We start from the raw sequence: 17416 nt of genomic DNA, 5'->3' as shown, positions 1-17416 counted from the left end.
TATATTCACAACTTGCGAGAAAACTGTTACTCTTCCTCAATAACAGTTAGCAGACAGAGAGTTGGGGGGGGGGGGGAGTGATTGATTGATTCAGAATCAGATAGCCCAAAAGTAACCAACGGTGTAATAAAGTGCACATTTAAGATTTATCGTAAAAATTTCCAGAAAAATAGAAACTTATACTTCGCTGATAATGAAGCAAATGGAAGATGTAGATGTTTTCTAGTACATGAAGCTAAGCTTACAAAACTTGGTAGCTACCTCTTATCTAGTTGAAGACAAGATTCAAAATAACTAGGGATCAAATGTGCATCAATGGAGTCATAATCATCAAATTCAAGAAGATCACGAAACCCAGCAGAAGTAAACACGTCCACTTGATAATTATATTCAGAATCAAAAGGAAGCTGAACTTCATCATCATAATCAGGATACACAAGCTGGCAATCATTGGATGAACATGAAGGACGAAGACCAGTATTATCATTAATCTTCTCTTGCTTCACAGGATCACCAGATGGAAATAAAGAGGACGAAGAAGAGAGAAAGAGATGGCTTTGCTGGGTTAAGAAGGATGGTTTGACTTTTTGGTCAAAGGTGGTAATATTATTATTATTATTATTATTATTATCGAAGCTGAGGATACAAGAAGAGGTGGAATTAAGGTCGGGAGAATCAATAATGATCTGAGGATTGAGGAGGTTGGTGCAAGTGTGGTGGCCAAAATAGGTTGTCTTGTACAGAGGAGGATCGTCTTGGATTCTCTGAACTTGTTTTGTTGCTTGGCATCCTTGATCATACTTGTGAGTGCATCTGAAATAGTTCCTGCATTTATATACAAATATAATTTAGTTTTCTTGAGAAATATGTAGCAATTTCAGTGATAAAAGAGAAAGAAAATATGTAGTAAATGGTTTAATAGCATAGGATTCAAATAAATTATATGAAATTTAAATTATGCTCCCCTGTTCAGTATTTTTCATATGCATTTTTATTTAGTAGAGTGTAAACTTTATATTCCACTACCTAATTAAGGGTATTTTTGAAGAAAAAAAATATCAATTACATATTAAATACTATCTTATATTTTGGACATGATACTTTTTGAGAAAAAACATGACTTGTAATATTAAAGAGAGAGTAGTAATAAAAAGAAAGTGAAAGGGTAAAGATGGAAACCTGGGGTATTTAGCATTGAGGATGATTTTTTGGCCATATTTTCTCCATGCATGCCCATCTTCCTTTGGACTCATTTTGGAATCCTCCTCCCATGTATGCGTACTTTTCCTGCCAATTCATTTCAAATTCATTATTCACTAATTAGTTATTTTTACCAACTTGAATAATAACTAATCCAATCAATTAAATAAATACACCAGCAATATATAGAACTTATCCCAATACTGACTACATATATGTATACTATTCACATAAACCCATAATTTCACCTAAATATATACAAACGAATCTTAACTTGAAATTTTTTTTTTTTTGGGCCAAAGCATCCGCAGTCCGGCCAGCCCCACATCAAGTTAAGGGAATTTAATAAGTGTCGGACGAGATTCTTTTGAACGGAAAGTCGGAAACTACTCTATCATTAACATGGTTACATTTTTTGAAAATCGAATTCAAGACTTGTGATTAAAGTGATGATAAAGTTGCATCATGTATACCTTTTCTTGGGAGAGCTTCTTTTGGGATCTTTAATGGTGGTTGTGGGGCTTCTGCTCTTAAAGCTCTGGTCGTGAGATTCATCTGAGTGATCAGGAAAGTGACAACACGACGACGACGAATCTGCAGAAACTTGATGATGAAGAAGAGAGAGGTGACTGCTATTGTTGTTGGTGAAGAGAGAGAGTGTGTTGGTGAAAGAATCCACCACTTTGGCCACAAGATCCTCAGCAGACGACGTCGTTAAACCCTCATCAGCTTCTTCCTCAGACCTAAACATCAATCGTCGAAGCTGGTTCGCAAACTCGCGCCCTCTCTCTAGCTCCTTCATTGCCAGATTCTCCATAACACAGCCAATCAAATACAAATCTCTCAGTGTAGTGAAGAAGATCACAGTATTAACCGGACTGTGTTGTGCTGTGTCGTGTTGTGAGTGTAAGTAGTAATAAGTGAGAGAGACAGAGAGGAAGGAGGGTTTTGAAGAAGATGACCAGAACGTGAACGATAATAAATAAGAGATGGCCATTTGGCGACCAGGCCTTCCCAATTTTGGTTCTTCATATTATTTTTTTTTTATTTTTGAAATTTAAATTAATTGGGCATATGCGTGGAAGCATGAAGGAAGCCTGTGAGAAAATTCCACAATAGATTAATTCTTAGTGTTCCACGCGCATTCATGCTCGTGAAATGTACTAACGGTTGCGATTGTCCAGAGCCTGGGTCGTGGGCTTTCTTGCTTGGGAAGGAGGTATGTTTTTGGGTGGTACGAAGTCGAATGACGTCACTAGGATTATGTCATCGATGACTCATAGCTAATGGCAGACTGGAACGTGGCACAGCTGGATTGGTCAGACATCAAGGTACACCATTTTTTAAAAAACAAAAAAGTATAAATTTAACATTTTTTTTATTATAAAAAAATCAATCAAGGTGAACTCGGCCCAGATGGCTCGTTAAAATCCAGAGATCACTAGAGTTTGGCTATGTCTTTAGACTCAAAAATTACTCATTAAAGCTACTTATTTAACGAGAGTTTAATTATAATTATTATATTTTATTAATATTTAAAAATTATTAAAATATTTTTTTCAGAAATTTAAACACATGCATTCTCTTTAAAAATTTAAAATTTGATGCTTTTTTTAAATATTATATAACAAAATATCTAATAATCATATGATTTAATTGACAGTTGTTATTATGTCATGTGAGATATTCATTGAAAAAATGAATTTAGACCACTTAAAAATCACTTATCAATAAAGTTTTGACATTAACCAAAAAATTAGATCTCACGATCTTGTGAAATATAAACTAAATTTTTATCAACTAGACTAATATTTATTGATGTATAAATTTAATATTTATTATAAAAAAGCTTAGTCTGAATAAGCATCCAAGAAAATAAAAAAGTTTGCCAGGAATTTCATTTATTTGATTAAATAATTGAAATTTCAAATATTTTCATTCAATTTAAATACTTTGGTTTTTAATTTAATTTAATTTATTTTTAAATGTATAGTGAAAAAATATTTTATTTTTTTAATATTTAAAATAATTATAATATAAAGTTCTTAATTACTTCATTCTTTTTGTTACTATCAAGTATCAATCGAGTCAAAATTGATTTCATATTTTATTATCAATATATGTACTTCAAATTTCACCAACAAAATGTGCGTGTGAACTTCTAATTATAGACACTGTCTATGTTTCCAGAAACCAAAAATTGTCGTCCTATATGCTTACAAAGATAACAAGTGTAAACATAGTATGCAACAATCATTATTTTCTTAGCAGCCTCTGATAGTTAAAAGATTCTAGAACCACGAATTCAAAACAAAATAAAAAATTAATTTGGGATTTTTAATTTCTTTAAATTGATTTAAATGAAAACATATCAATATTTCGTATTGAACCAGTCAAACATGAACGGAATCAATTGATAAAAATAAATATAGCCTTTGAAATCAGCTTGGCAATGGAGATGTTGTGAATTAAAAATAAATAATTTTATTACATTATTAGTAAAAATGTTCCATACTGAGACTTAACTTTTATTTGTTGCAAAATTTAATCTCCCATCTAGTTACGAAAGTATCAAAGTTATAGTTCTCAACTCACACAGAAAATTGAAGGGGAACAATAGAAACATCTCCCTGATAAAAGCCTCAAGTATATAAAATAAAATAAAAATAATTATCATATTTATGTTTTTTTAGAAGATCATATTTATGTTTTAAACTAATAATACAATTTTATTAAAACCAGGAAAATCTATAGGGCCGAGTTTTTTTTGTTTTTGGGCAGCTATAAAGATGAGTTGCCATTGTTGATTTTCCAAAAGTCAGTAGTACACATCACACGGTGAAAGCAACAAAAAATATTTTAGTATGAGGAAATCAAGCATGTGAACACAGTGCACTGGTGCTACTTCTAAAAGGTCCTAAAGTCACTATGGTTTTTACCCACAAAGCATCTTAAAAGATGTGGTTGTTAATACCTAATTTAATGAAGGTGCACGTACATGAAAAAGACTCTTTCATTATTATTTGTTGCTTTTTGGTTTGCATGTAACTTATATTTAAAAATTATAATATTAGCACATTGGTTATTTTCTCTCTCTTTTTCAGGACCCAAGGATACTCATCACGCTTTTCATTTAAAAAAAAAAATCTCCCATAATAATAACAGTATGAGCGTAGCATGAAAAAAATAATTATACAAGAATCGAATATCCAATTCCTTACAATCGATATATAAAACAAAAATTTCAACACCCTCCTTTTCTTCTTTTTTTTTTTGTGAAATTTCAATGAGCAACTTTGATAACGAATCAAAGAGAATGATTTGAGACTTTGTACCGCAGCAATTTAAAGTACTATAAAGTAATGAGCGAGCCAGAAAAATCTTACTAATTAGTAATTACACCTTAATTGGAGAACAATAACGGGGGGCAAAAAAAAAAAAAACGCACACACACACGCACAAGGTAAGATATTAAACAAAGTAATATTCAGTAATATGAATAACTTAATAAAATAAAAAACAAAGAATCATGTTGATATATCAATTTTCCTCCTATTATTTTGTCATATGTTTTGCACTGAAACCCAGAATGTCGTTTAAGGCTCAAATCTCAAGAGTATTGGGTCGCCCCCAGTACATTTTTCCAGATATAGAGAAGCCTGGACTGTGAACATGAAGAAAAGTATTGCTAAACTAAGACAGCTTTTCTTCTAAAATACAAACAGTTATGCTAAGACCGATTGTCTTTCATCGTGGGAGAAAGATAAGGTACATCCCGCGTGGAGATAAATCCAAGATGCGATCAGACCCAGGTCAGACAACTAAAGATTACCTTCTTTCTTTCATTTCAACCTGTTTTTAGAAAGGAAAAAGGAAAAAGACAATTTGCTCTTCAAAGAAAGTGCCTGATTTTTTTACACCACTAATATACAATTTAGTAACGTGTCTCCCAATCTCCCCTTGGGACCCCACCCCTGACTCGTATTCTCTGTCCTTGTCCTTGCCCTCGCCCTTTTCTATATAGGAAACCATCCCTCCCCCCCCCCCCAAACAAAAACCCCTTCCTGGCATTTAAAAACAACCATAACATTAAGCTTTGATGACTTGCCTGTGATCCCCATCCATCACCACACCACTCTCTTGGTTTACTATGTTGGATGCTTGGCCATTCGTCTCACATCTATGTGCTTTTCCACTGCATCTCATCTGATAATAAAATCCACAAGAGATCCATAATTAAAAAAAAAAAAAAAAAACCACAAGAGATCAAATCAGGCACAACCACAGACAGATCTCCACATATGTTAGAGCGATAAAAATATGGACTCAACGTTTCATTTTGATCCCCTTAATTTGCTTTGTGTCAGGTTGATTCTTTAACTTCTAATTTGTATCAATATTGTATCACATATCTCTGGACTCTGGCTTTGCCAGAAGATACTACTAGTTTAAGATAAATAATTCATTGACAATCAACTTGTTGGAGAACGAAACTACTAATTTGATATAAATATACCAATTAAAGAACCGATTTGCCACAAAACAACCAAATTTAAAACAATAAACAAAGTTAAGGGGGCAGTAATATTGACTTGACCTATTTGGTGTGTGCAGATCGTACTCATGCCACTTCAGCATCAACGAATCACAAAATACAAATACACAACACACACTAGCATGACCATGAAAGAATATTGAAGAACATACTAAATTTTGGCATGCAATGGTCATCACTTGTCATAAGACTCACTTTTAACTGCGATGTACCCTAAAGAGGCAAGCTCTCTCCCCGCATAATTATTTATTTGAACCCTACACATCCACCTCTTCTCTTTCTGTTGTACTAAACCCTAATTCTCAACTCCACTTTAACCATCTTCATCACCCCACGTTTTCTTTTTATTTTTCTCCTGAGGTTTAGTTTATTCCCATTAAGTAGAAATAAAATGAGTGGAGGCACACAATGAATACCTAACACAGCTACATTAACCTCATGTTTCAATTATGTAGTTCAACTGCAACAATGGAACTTAGCGATGCCTCTTGACTTTCTATTAGTTGATTTGATTCAGGACCACAACCTCCAATTCCACCATGATTAATAGCATTCAAACCACCAATGCAAAGGCAGTCGTGTCATAGTCATAGACCTTCCAAATCCCTCTGACATCACTCTTTGATATTTTCTAGACATTTAGTCATTCAAATAACAATTAAGGAAGATATTTTTATCTTTAGACCACAAGTAAGTCCAAGGAAAGCAATTTCAAGCAACCAAATGGGAAAAATCAGTTGCAAAAGGAGACTCGTAAATAAATAAAGAAAAACTATGCCCTTACCAGATGACCTTTAACAACTAACAGCCACAAGAATGCAATGTGATGGTCAAATACAAGGGATGCCAATCGAGATCTCACTAGTTTCTAGAAGTCAAACACAAGTTAACTAGAAACTTCCTGCCTTGGCCTCAGATGATCACGCTGTTTTGTTATTATCTCAGCTTCTCTAGCTATCTGGATATCCGACGGCCAAAATACTTGATAAACAACTTTACAGACAAATCGAGGGAGCATTGCCACAATAATTATAAGCAAAATTGTGATCCAGTATGTAGGGGACTTAGCCACATGATAAAAAGTCCTGCAACGATTTAGGGAATATTAGTCATCTATTTGGCATTACCTCAAAAGACAATAACGCAGAATACACAACGGCTGATGTAAATGTTACTAACCAGTAGTTGGGAAGGACAGGGAAAGAATCCAATACCACCATGCAACCAAATGTGATGATTATTGATCCCCATACAGCAACATGTGTAATTAACACCCAATGCTTAATGTCCATGGCCAAATGTACATTTACAAGGACAACAACGGCAATTGTCCACAAACTGCCCATGCTCCATATATCAATGGTGCTATCCTTATATGTGAACAAGGGTATGTAGAAGAGAACAAGACTCTGCCACAGCGTGTCAATCATTGTGATCCAAAATAAATGCATGTTGTACGCCTCATGCCGGTGACCTGCACCATAAAGTTTTGGGTGCTCCAAGAGTGTCTTGTGACTCAAGTCTTTGTCCAGAATACCAACAACAATAGTAGGGACAGATGTGTATATCACAGAATAGAATACACTGCTCCAGTCTGTCAATGCAGAAGTCGTAGAAAAAGCAGTGCATAATATATACCTACAGACAAATTAAACAACAAATTAGAATCAACTAAGCTTTATGAAATTCACTACTATTATTAAAAGATAGCCTATAAACCGAAGAATTTAATCCAATTTTCAGGCCAAAAATTTGTTACACCCTGCATACAACCTTTAACAAGGATGGTACAGAGTAAAAAGATAGTAAGATTTTCAGAGATGGCAGCATCATGGCACTATAATTTGACACCCAGTATAGAAAGAGTCATTGTCAATTATTTGTCATTATCTCAATAAACTATCTAACAGGAAGAGATAATGAAAAATCAAGTCTTATAATTTACGTTTCTACCCTAAGGTCTAAATTAAAAGAGACAAGAACTGGCATTTAGTAAGTGAACATTTTGAGAATCTATTTATGCCCAATTAGATAATGCAATATATATATATATATAGATATGAGCTGGTTGTCATATCAAACACAAATTTTGAATTTTCCCACGCATCTAATGTGCAAATAATCTTAGCAGCAGCAGCATAAATTTGTTGCCCAACAGTTTATAGATTTAGGGAACAAATAGCATTTTAAAAGGATTAAAAACTTTCAAATATAATATTCCAGATGGTGTCAAGTCTTGGATGATAATTTATATAATGTTTCAATTTTTTCTAAAACAAGTTATTTCATAAATTTTTTCTTAATAACAGAATTTTGAAGATACTATTATCCAAAATATATATATATTATTATTTCTCATTATTGGTAAAGATATTTGTATTTATATATTATAAGTATATAATGCACACATTCATAAGTAAATACATTAAATAATAGGTAGGGCAACCCTTAGGTCAGTCCACTTCGTATTCAACAGTTGTTATGAAGTTGAAACCCAGCATCATCCCTTATTAACGAAACGGATAATAACCAAACTCATAAGCTGCCATGTCCTGGTTTACTAGTTCTTCGTTTATATTGAACTGATGTTTAAAAAAAAAAAAAACTGCTTTCCACCATGTCTGTTAAAGCCATCTCCTGTGAACAGTTATCTGAACCAGTTTTGCCAGTTCTACTGGACAACCAACTAGTTATCAGAACACCAAATAAAACACATAGAGGCCTTTAGGCTGCAATATATAAAGGAAAGTATATATACCAGAATAACATCAATACAAAGACAGCATTGCGGTAGAAATTGTAGAGAACTAAATAGCCAACACGCTGATAATTCCAGTGTCCATGCACCAGAAGCAATCTTTTCAGGAATCGAAACTGTCCCATAGCAAAATCAGATGCCATCACTGCTTGGCGCCCTTCCTGGCCACATATTCCAACACCAACATCTGCCATTTGGATCATTGACACATCATTGGCCCCTGTAAAAATATGGGAAGGGTTATAATTTCAAATTGAATCGGGTCTTGTTTTATAAGTTCATCTAGTCACACTAGCCTACCACAATCAATTTAATCACTTCAGCATGTAAGGACTATTTATAGTAGAACCAAAAATGTTAATTGGCATAACTGTACTCATATGACCCAAAAGCAAAGGGCACCTTGCATCACCAATTTTAAAATTTTACAAGCTTACAGAATTGTCCAGTCCATACTTTCTTTGACAACTTCCAACTATGATGCCAGGTATGGAAATTTTAAATAACATAGTATTTTGCAGAAATATAATGATATCTCAGATGCAAGAGTGTAAACATCAATGTATGAAACAGCCTCAAAATAAATCCCTTGCCACTCCAGTCCTGAATACAAGCAAAATGCAAGTTATAACGTACCCAGCTTCATATAATCATTAACTTACCATCACCGATAGCCAGTGTCATATCAACAGTGCGGCTCTTTATCAAAGCAACAATTCCTGCTTTCTGCAGGGGAGCAACACGACAGCATAGAACAACTCTACAAGAAGTTGCAAGGTCGAAAAGCTGCTGACAGGGAAATAAAGTAGTAAATATTTACTGAGAAGTTGAATGGTACAACATATTAAAAAAACTGTATGTGCGCATACAACTCTGATCTAAAATCAGGCTTTAGCAGCCCAATGCGCAAAAATATTCCAAACAAAAACTTCAAATGAAGAGAGATGATCTTGCCTCTGACTCCTGTTCCTTCTCCAATATGTAAACCAAACTGTTCCCATCAATTACAAGTGCCAGTGGAGCATTAGTTCCTTCTTCCCTTAGATCACATTTAGGCATATTGAATGACTTTGTGTTATTGGCAATCTCAAGATCACCATGTCCATCATTCGTTTTGTGCCTCATATTCTGGTTTCTTTTACTTACAGATCTTACACCAAATTTGGCTTTAGCTTCAGCCAAAAGATTTCTGCAATCATTTTCTGATGTGCCATTTATAATTATCATCTGCATATCTGGAGTCAAAAGTTTGCAGGAGAGACCAATTGAAATTGCTGTCTCCTGCTTATCACCAGTAAGAACCCAGACCTTAATTCCAGCTTGCCGCAAGGACTCAATCGCTTCTGGCACACCCTCTTGCAGCTTATCCTCAATCCCAGTTGCTCCAAGTAGTTTTAAGTTGCATTCTATAAGAGCAGCTGTTTGGCGTAGTTTTGCACCTCTATCAGTTAATGAAGTGCTTGCTTCTTCATACATGCTCTGCCATTGCTCAAGTTCTGCATCTGTGAGATTCCTGGAAGCAACTACAAGCGTGCGTAAACCTTGCAAAGAATATTCATTCAAATGACCCTGAGTTGCATGCCATATGCTATCACTGCTGTCAATTTCATCAGCCAGGATGCTAAACATTGAAGTATCAGCTCCTTTGACTAACACCTTTACTGTATTGTTGGGAAATCGAATAACAACAGACATTCTTTTCCGAACACTATCAAACTCGTGCAAACCCAATACATCCAACCTATATTGCACAAAATTTATGAAGTTACTAAAAAACACAAGACAAACAGAAGACTAAAATAAGTTATCACTAAAACAAAACCAAAAAAAATTGAAAATCCTGCGTTTCATAAGTCCAATATTATAAACAAAAATGGAGATGGGGAATGCAGTCTCCTGCCAAATGGAATTCCATATCTACCTGAGTTTCTCACCATTGACATCAATAACAATATGCCCCGAAGTCCGCTCAAAAAGAGTATATCCATAAGCAGAGGCAGCTGCAACTAAAGCTTGTTCATCGGGAGATTCTCCCTGGTATTCAATACATTTTACACCCTCATTTGATTCACTTGTTCCACAACTAAGGATAGGGATCACAGTATTACAAGCGGCCAATGTAAGGAAAAATTCATGTGCAGCAATCCTTTCATCTCTGTCTGAGTCTGTATGCAACAGTGTTATGAGTTCTGAATCAACAGCAATTTCAGATTTGAGCTTCCATCTCCCTCTGCCACTACCTGCTGCAGCTGCTGTTGTGACAGAACACAAAAGGCAGTCACGTCATAAATACGGACCAGACAATTTTCGATTCATAAGATTAAAGTAAGACAACTGATATTGAGCACCATTAAACATGACCACACCTTGAGACTCCAATCACGACATATCACTGAATCATGGAGCTTATAATAGATATAATCAAGTGAGAATTGAAGAAGGGGAAAAAAAAAAAGCAAATATTAAGTAGATCACTTGTCAATATTTTTCTCTATGCCTAATACAATAACTACAAAGCTTTGCAGAACACAAAATAATCAGAACTCACAAGGCCTGTCCCAGGTTCAGTTGAAGAGAAAATGAGTTGAATATAACAACCCAAGAGCGTATAATGATTTACGGAGACGCAATTATATATCTAAACAGGAACCAATCTTTTCCAAACATTCTGCTGTCAGAGGCAAATCATGTACATGCCTCAATTTTCCACAAGAAACCAAATTATTGTTATCATCTCAGTACCATAAACTAAAGTTAGGAATTCAATAACCAATACAATGACAGTGCCAAGGATTCCAACCTGCATTATCATAATAAGAGATATTGGCACTACACCACATTCTCAAGCAATCTAGAATTACGCAATTATCTTGGAGAAAACTAAATACCTATTGCATTATCACCCATAAGTAATGAACTCCCATAATTCCTTCCATGTATACTAGCTCTTCGAAATTCCATCTTATTTTCTGTCAGTGTTCCTGTCTTGTCTGAAAACACATAGCGTATTTGACCCAAATCTTCATTGATATTTAATGACCTACACTGAAACCTTGATCCAGAGTTGGCATCATACATATCCCTGTCCTCAATCATGAAATATGACTGGCCCAAACGAACCAACTCCATGGTTATGTAAAGTGATATCGGTATCATTATCTGGAAAACTATAATAGAGCTCAAAAATGAGAAAAAGATTTCCATTGGTATCCCATAATATCTGTATCTTTTTCCATTATCAGCTCCCCTTGTGAAGAATCTTTTTCTGTAGTACGGTAAGGTGTCAAGCTGGTTCTTGTGACGCATCAGCCAAAGACCCATCCCAAGGGCCACAACCAAACACATGGTAAAGAGAAAAATTGACAACCAAAGGGTTTCTCTGTTCATATAACCCTCCAGTCTGCTTCTCTTTGAAGGGGAAGGTGCACTGTTCATCATTGCCTTTGTTTCCGGCCCTGCATAAACCACAACACCAATAATCCAATCTGTGTTCTTCAGTTGGCAACCACGCAGAACAATGTTTGATTGGCTAAGGGGAAACCTATGCCCATTGAACTCCATGTTGGCTGTGAATTCATAAATATTCCTGTTTGGTTGCTCACATCTAATAATCCCAGAAACAGCACAACAATCTGGTGATACTGCTGAAGCCATTTCCTGCCGAGCATACCTTGTCTTTAAATTTGATTCTCCATCCAAGTTCATTGTCTGAATATAGGCAAGCCCACTTTGATCACTTGTCCCCAATAACACCATGTCAGCTGGTATAGTCTCATCGGCTAAGATTTTAACAACCTCACCAACTTCAATGTTCTTCCATTTTTTTGGTCGAAATCACCGCATTGAAGTACCAAAGACTCTCGGTTGTTCTCATTGCGGTCTGACCTGTGCCTCCGCCAATCCTCGTAACCATCCTTAATAGCCGTGACACAGAGAACAAACAAGAGGGGAAAAAGAGACACAGTCCTACCAAACACAGCCAGTGGAGGGAGCTGATTTAGAGCCGCAATAGCAAGGAAATACAAGTAAGCAACCCGATGAAACTGGATGAAAAGATTCTTAGGCAGGAATGTGATGATTGTGTATTTACTAGTTCTGATCTCATTCCCTGTGAACTCATATTTGTCATTTGTCTTCTTGGGATCATTGATATATATTGACCTTGAATTGTCATCATGTAAGAGGTTATCTTCAAATTGCACACTTTTATGCCGAATTCTCTGTGATTTATTCTTTTCCTGCACTCGAGATGGAGCACCTGATATTTCAAATGGCGCAATATTATTATTCATATCATGTTGTTCCATTGCACCCCACGATGTCAGGCGCCTCCTCTCCCGAGTGGAGCATTCCAAAGGTAGCTGCTGGCAAAACCCAGAATCAACTGATTGTGAGTCCTTTTCTATCACAGAAGTGCAAGGTTCAAGAGCACTACGAAAACTAGAGTCTCCAGCAGACGCAAAGTCTACGTCCTTCACATCAAAACCACCACTTTGAGTTTCGTCAAAAATGGTAGACGGGAAGGAGACATAGCGGCTGAAAGAACCTGGGTTCCGAGAACGGCGATGAATCCCGAGAGAGCAGTTTGATTCTGAAAGCAGTGGCTTATCAGGACTCATAAAAAATTCTTCATCTGCATTGGAGGATCACATAGAGCAATACCAACCGCTATCAACAACAATTGACAATCCAGAACAGTTGTGCATAACCATGTCTAATGTGGTCCCAGATCTCTGGTCGGGCAGTTATTGCTTTCATGTCTCCTCCCTATCTTCCTTGATACTCACCAGATGTTTGCAGAATCTAGTGCACAAAACATTTGATCCCAGACCTCAGTCATCCCCCGGCAAGTGCTGGTTCTGCTGAGTATTATGCAAGTAGGAGGTAAAAATTCAAAAATAAATGTAGCTCCACAACATCTTTAATGTGCAGATCCAAAGAAGGCGCTTCTGAATCAGCGGGGATCAGCAAGGCTTCAAACGCACGCAAAGCTGCGAAGGCGATCAAATAAAAGGAAGTCACGAAATTAATATCAATAAATGCCTTCGACAAATCAAAAAATAAGCAGTTGCCCTCTGCGCATCCCAGGCAACGCCATAACTAAAAACAGGGAAAACGCCCACATTACACACTAAAGACATATCAATCAAACAGATCACTGCCCTCCATAACCTAATCTAATGCCACCGCCATAATACGAACAAAGTATGAATTACGCTTGCGGTAAATTCGTATCGCAGACAGATCAAAAGTCACGAAAACGAAAAGTAGGGAGAGATAAACAAACCCGTGCACCTTGGGAGATTAGGGAATGAGATGAAAATGGAAGTCCAGTGGGAAAAGGTGAAACGCAGCTCCAAAAGCAATACGAGGGCAGGCGTGTGGAGACTGAGAGCCGATGGACGACCCAGGGAATCGGATCTAAGCCCAGAAGTAACTCAGTGAAGCATGAACCGGATCGGATCGGCCTGGCACGCGAAGAAATCAAAAGAGAAAAAGAAGGTTCTATTGGGAGCAAAATCTTTAGGGCTCGAAAAGGGGAAGAAATCGCAGAGGTAGATTAGCTCTGTATTTTGTCGAAACGGACAGACGACGATGGCATTGGAGGAGAGAGAAAGAGGGTGGAGCAGGAGGGGCACGATGAGCGAGAAAATCGCAGGCTGAGAATTTGACAGTGAGAGAAACGAGCGGTAAACCACGAATCCTCTGGCCTTGCCTGCTCATTCATCACATTGAATTCACACTCCTACTCTCTCTCTCTTTCCCTTCGCCAACCTCCTGCTGCTTCTAGCCTTCTCCTTTTTTACACCTAACCCAATGCCACGTACTACTTCTTAGCTTTATTATTTTCAGTGTGCTCTCAGTTCTCTTTCTTTGCCCTGTTCATTCATATTCGGTACGGATTATCAGAGTTTCTTTCAAAATTTTTTCACTGTTGCTGAATTTTTAAGTACATTTTTTGTTTATTATACACGCAAAATTCCCATACTTATCCAAATCACTATTTATTTCTTTCACTGCTTGCGAATCGTCTTCTTCTCGATTTACCACTTACAATGGTTACTCTTTTTGTTTTCACTGTCAACATATTTATCAGTGTAAAAAAATAAAATTAATTAATTTTGTTTTAAAATTTATTACTCCTTTCATTTAAAAACTTGAGACATTTTTTAAAAAATTAAATATTTAAAAATATAAAATATTTTTAGTCTTTTGAGATGTAATCATTACTTTTTAAAAAAAAATGTCCCTATTAATATTGATTTTATATTTATTATAGGGTATTTAATAAAAATAAATATGAAAAATAAGGTTGGTTGAAAAATAGGTAACTATTTTATTGAGAATAAAATTCATGGTATTGAAAACCGGACCAGGACCGGTCGGGTCAACCCGAAAACCGGTGAACCGGTCCCCTGTCCGGTCTGGGTTTGCTCTTAACCCGGTGAGGGAGTAAACCGATGTAACCCGGTCAACCCGGGTTCAACCCGGTATAACCGGATAACCCGGTGGGTTGACTGGGTTAACCGGGTTAATATTTTTTCAGACTTTTATCCCAAAACGACGTGTTTTTGATTTTTTTTCATTTTTAATTTTTCAAAGCTCTGAGTTCGAAAAAAGATAACAAAAAAAAGTGAAATTGAAGTCAAAAAATGAAAAATTAAAGATAGAGCATGCTAAGTCCAAAAATATAATATTTTATTATTGTTAGACTTTTGAGTGGTTGGATTTGGTTGAATATTTTTATAATTAATGTCTTTTTATTTAAATTATTTATTTTAATCATGACCGGTTCGCCACCGGTTCAACCCCCGGTTTAACCCCGATTGAACCACTAACCCGTGACCCAGTGCCATGATCGGTTTAATGACGGGTCCGATTTTACGTACCTTGATAAAATTCGATTAAAAATACCTTATATTTTTTAACAGAGGAAGTAAGTTCTCAGTTTTATCCCTATTAAATATACATATTTTAATAATATATTTTCTCTCTCCGATATTTAATGAAAAGTAAGAAAGAAAATTTGTAATAAAAATTTAATAACATCACTTATAAATAGGATAAAAAAAATTTCTCTCTTTATTTTATAAATAAAATCAGAAGAAGTACTTAGTTAACAATGGACTAAGGGAGAAACAATTCAAACTTTCATTTGCCATTTTATAAAAAAATTAATTTCTTCTATTAAATCTGATTTATGTTAGTTATAAAAATGATGCAACACGAAAACTTTTCAAGAATTCATCATTCTAATATTATTCTCGTCGGAATATGTTTATTACGGAGTTTTGATGGAATCTGATACATTTTTTAAAAAGGGGTGCAAACCCACTCTTTATTACTATTATGCATGCAAAATATTCTCGATGAGTACTATCTTGATTATTACTTTGAATTTTTTGCACATAAAAGCACATATGGTTTTGTTTTTTTCCCAACGGGCACATGAGGTTGAATGTCAGTTTTTGTGCAAGAGTTTATCTTTACTCGTTCAACTTGTAATTTGGTCATTTAATTTTACAAACTATTTTTTTAGTTTTCTAATTCTAATTTTATTAGTCTCATTAAAAAAAAATTGATATCAAACTTTTAAATTTTAATAAAACATTTTTAAATATCAACATATTAAACTTATTTTTTAATAAAATGATAAGGTTAAAACCTTAATGAAGAGTAACAAAATTTAAAGAAAGTAAGGGCCTGTTTGGAAATCTGTTCTGAGAACAATTTTCTGTTCTCCAGAACAAAAGAACAAAAAAAAAACATGTTTTTAAAAATATTTTGAAGAACAAAAAAATAAAATATTATTCTAGAAAATAGAAAAATTAAAACTTTTAGCTGTTCTATAATTATTGTTCTAAAGAACAATGAAAAATAAAAAAACATATATTTTTATTATTTTTTTGTTCTCGAAATATGTTCTACAAAATATCAGTTCTCGAAATAATAAAATAAAAACAGTTTCAAACAGCCCCTAAATTTACACAATTGTAACATCCTCAATTTTAAACTAAATTAATTAAGTCCTATTAGATTAATTAAGTATATTAGCAAGGTGTGTATCTACAGAAGCCTGATGGGTGTGTTTGAATGTGATTTATAGCCTTAAGTGTGGGATTAAAGGAGAATCGGGTCACTTAAGAATAAGAAAAAGAAGAAATCTAAAGGGCAAGATTTTGTGCCACACATCGCAGCTTGTGGATCAAGCCACCATGGTGCAGGCATGCTGACACCCTTGGAAAAGCCCCCTCTGTATCATACGCTGTGACATATGGTCACTTTTTTGCTATAAACAAGATTGCAAAAATGATGCAACAAAGAAGAAAAAAACAAAGAATACAAAAGAGAGACGAAAATGCAATATCAGGGCTTGAAAAATCACTTGATTGTCAATTTTTCTTAACATTTTAAAAATTGAATTTCTTTGCAAAAAAAACTTTAAAATAAATTTTCAGCCCCGCTTCATATTTTATTTTTAATTTGTTCATTAGATACTACCTTGACTCACCCCTAGTCATAAACATTGCCCTTAATATCTTATAAACAATGCAAGCATTGAGAAAGCAATCTGATTTTTTTTTTTTTTTTGGAAATAGTCGAACACTTCGCTCAAAGAACGATGATTAGAATCTAGTCTTTTGAGATACTGGTTAATTCTTTTTTAGTTTTAATAAAATTTTCTTTATTTTTTTCACTTCATACTAGCCACCCCTCACATGGCTACTCTAACACATTTTTTAGCTTAATCTAACGTATTTACTTAGACCTATCACATATTAAATATTATCAATACCAGCATATAGTGTAGGTTGTATATATTGATCATACATTTGAAAACTAATTGACAATAAATGAGAGATAATTTGATTTGGATTAATGAGCAAAATAAATTTTGAAAT

General features: G+C 34.9%; 2 protein-coding genes across 2 annotated transcripts; both read right to left on the bottom strand.

Annotated features, from left to right (window-relative positions):
• Positions 1-124: 124 nt before the first annotated feature.
• On the bottom strand, positions 125-2186 carry LOC129291554 (probable WRKY transcription factor 70). Its single transcript, XM_054929005.1, has 3 exons — positions 1674-2186; positions 1180-1287; positions 125-825 (listed from the first exon to the last, which is right to left on the bottom strand). The coding sequence occupies exons 1-3, from the start codon at positions 2015-2017 to the stop codon at positions 258-260; spliced, it is 1020 nt and encodes a 339-aa protein (XP_054784980.1). The 5' UTR covers positions 2018-2186; the 3' UTR covers positions 125-257.
• A 2546-nt stretch (positions 2187-4732) lies between these two features.
• LOC129290606 (phospholipid-transporting ATPase 1-like) lies at positions 4733-14316 on the bottom strand. Its single transcript, XM_054927430.1, is given in 10 exon segments — positions 4733-5406; positions 6540-6840; positions 6935-7393; positions 8514-8733; positions 9176-9299; positions 9468-10254; positions 10435-10765; positions 11402-12343; positions 12346-13504; positions 13801-14316. Coding segments are annotated over 8 exon segments (3849 nt in total). The 5' UTR covers positions 13133-13504; positions 13801-14316; the 3' UTR covers positions 4733-5406; positions 6540-6641.
• Between the last annotated feature and the right edge of the window lie 3100 nt (positions 14317-17416).

This window comes from Prosopis cineraria, unplaced genomic scaffold, assembly GCF_029017545.1.
Source record: "Prosopis cineraria cultivar Desert tree isolate PC_DT_omini unplaced genomic scaffold, ASM2901754v1 PC13, whole genome shotgun sequence".
Lineage (NCBI taxonomy): Eukaryota > Viridiplantae > Streptophyta > Magnoliopsida > Fabales > Fabaceae > Prosopis > Prosopis cineraria.
Note: the sequence above shows the minus strand (reverse complement) of the source record. Positions and strands in the feature narration are given on the sequence as shown.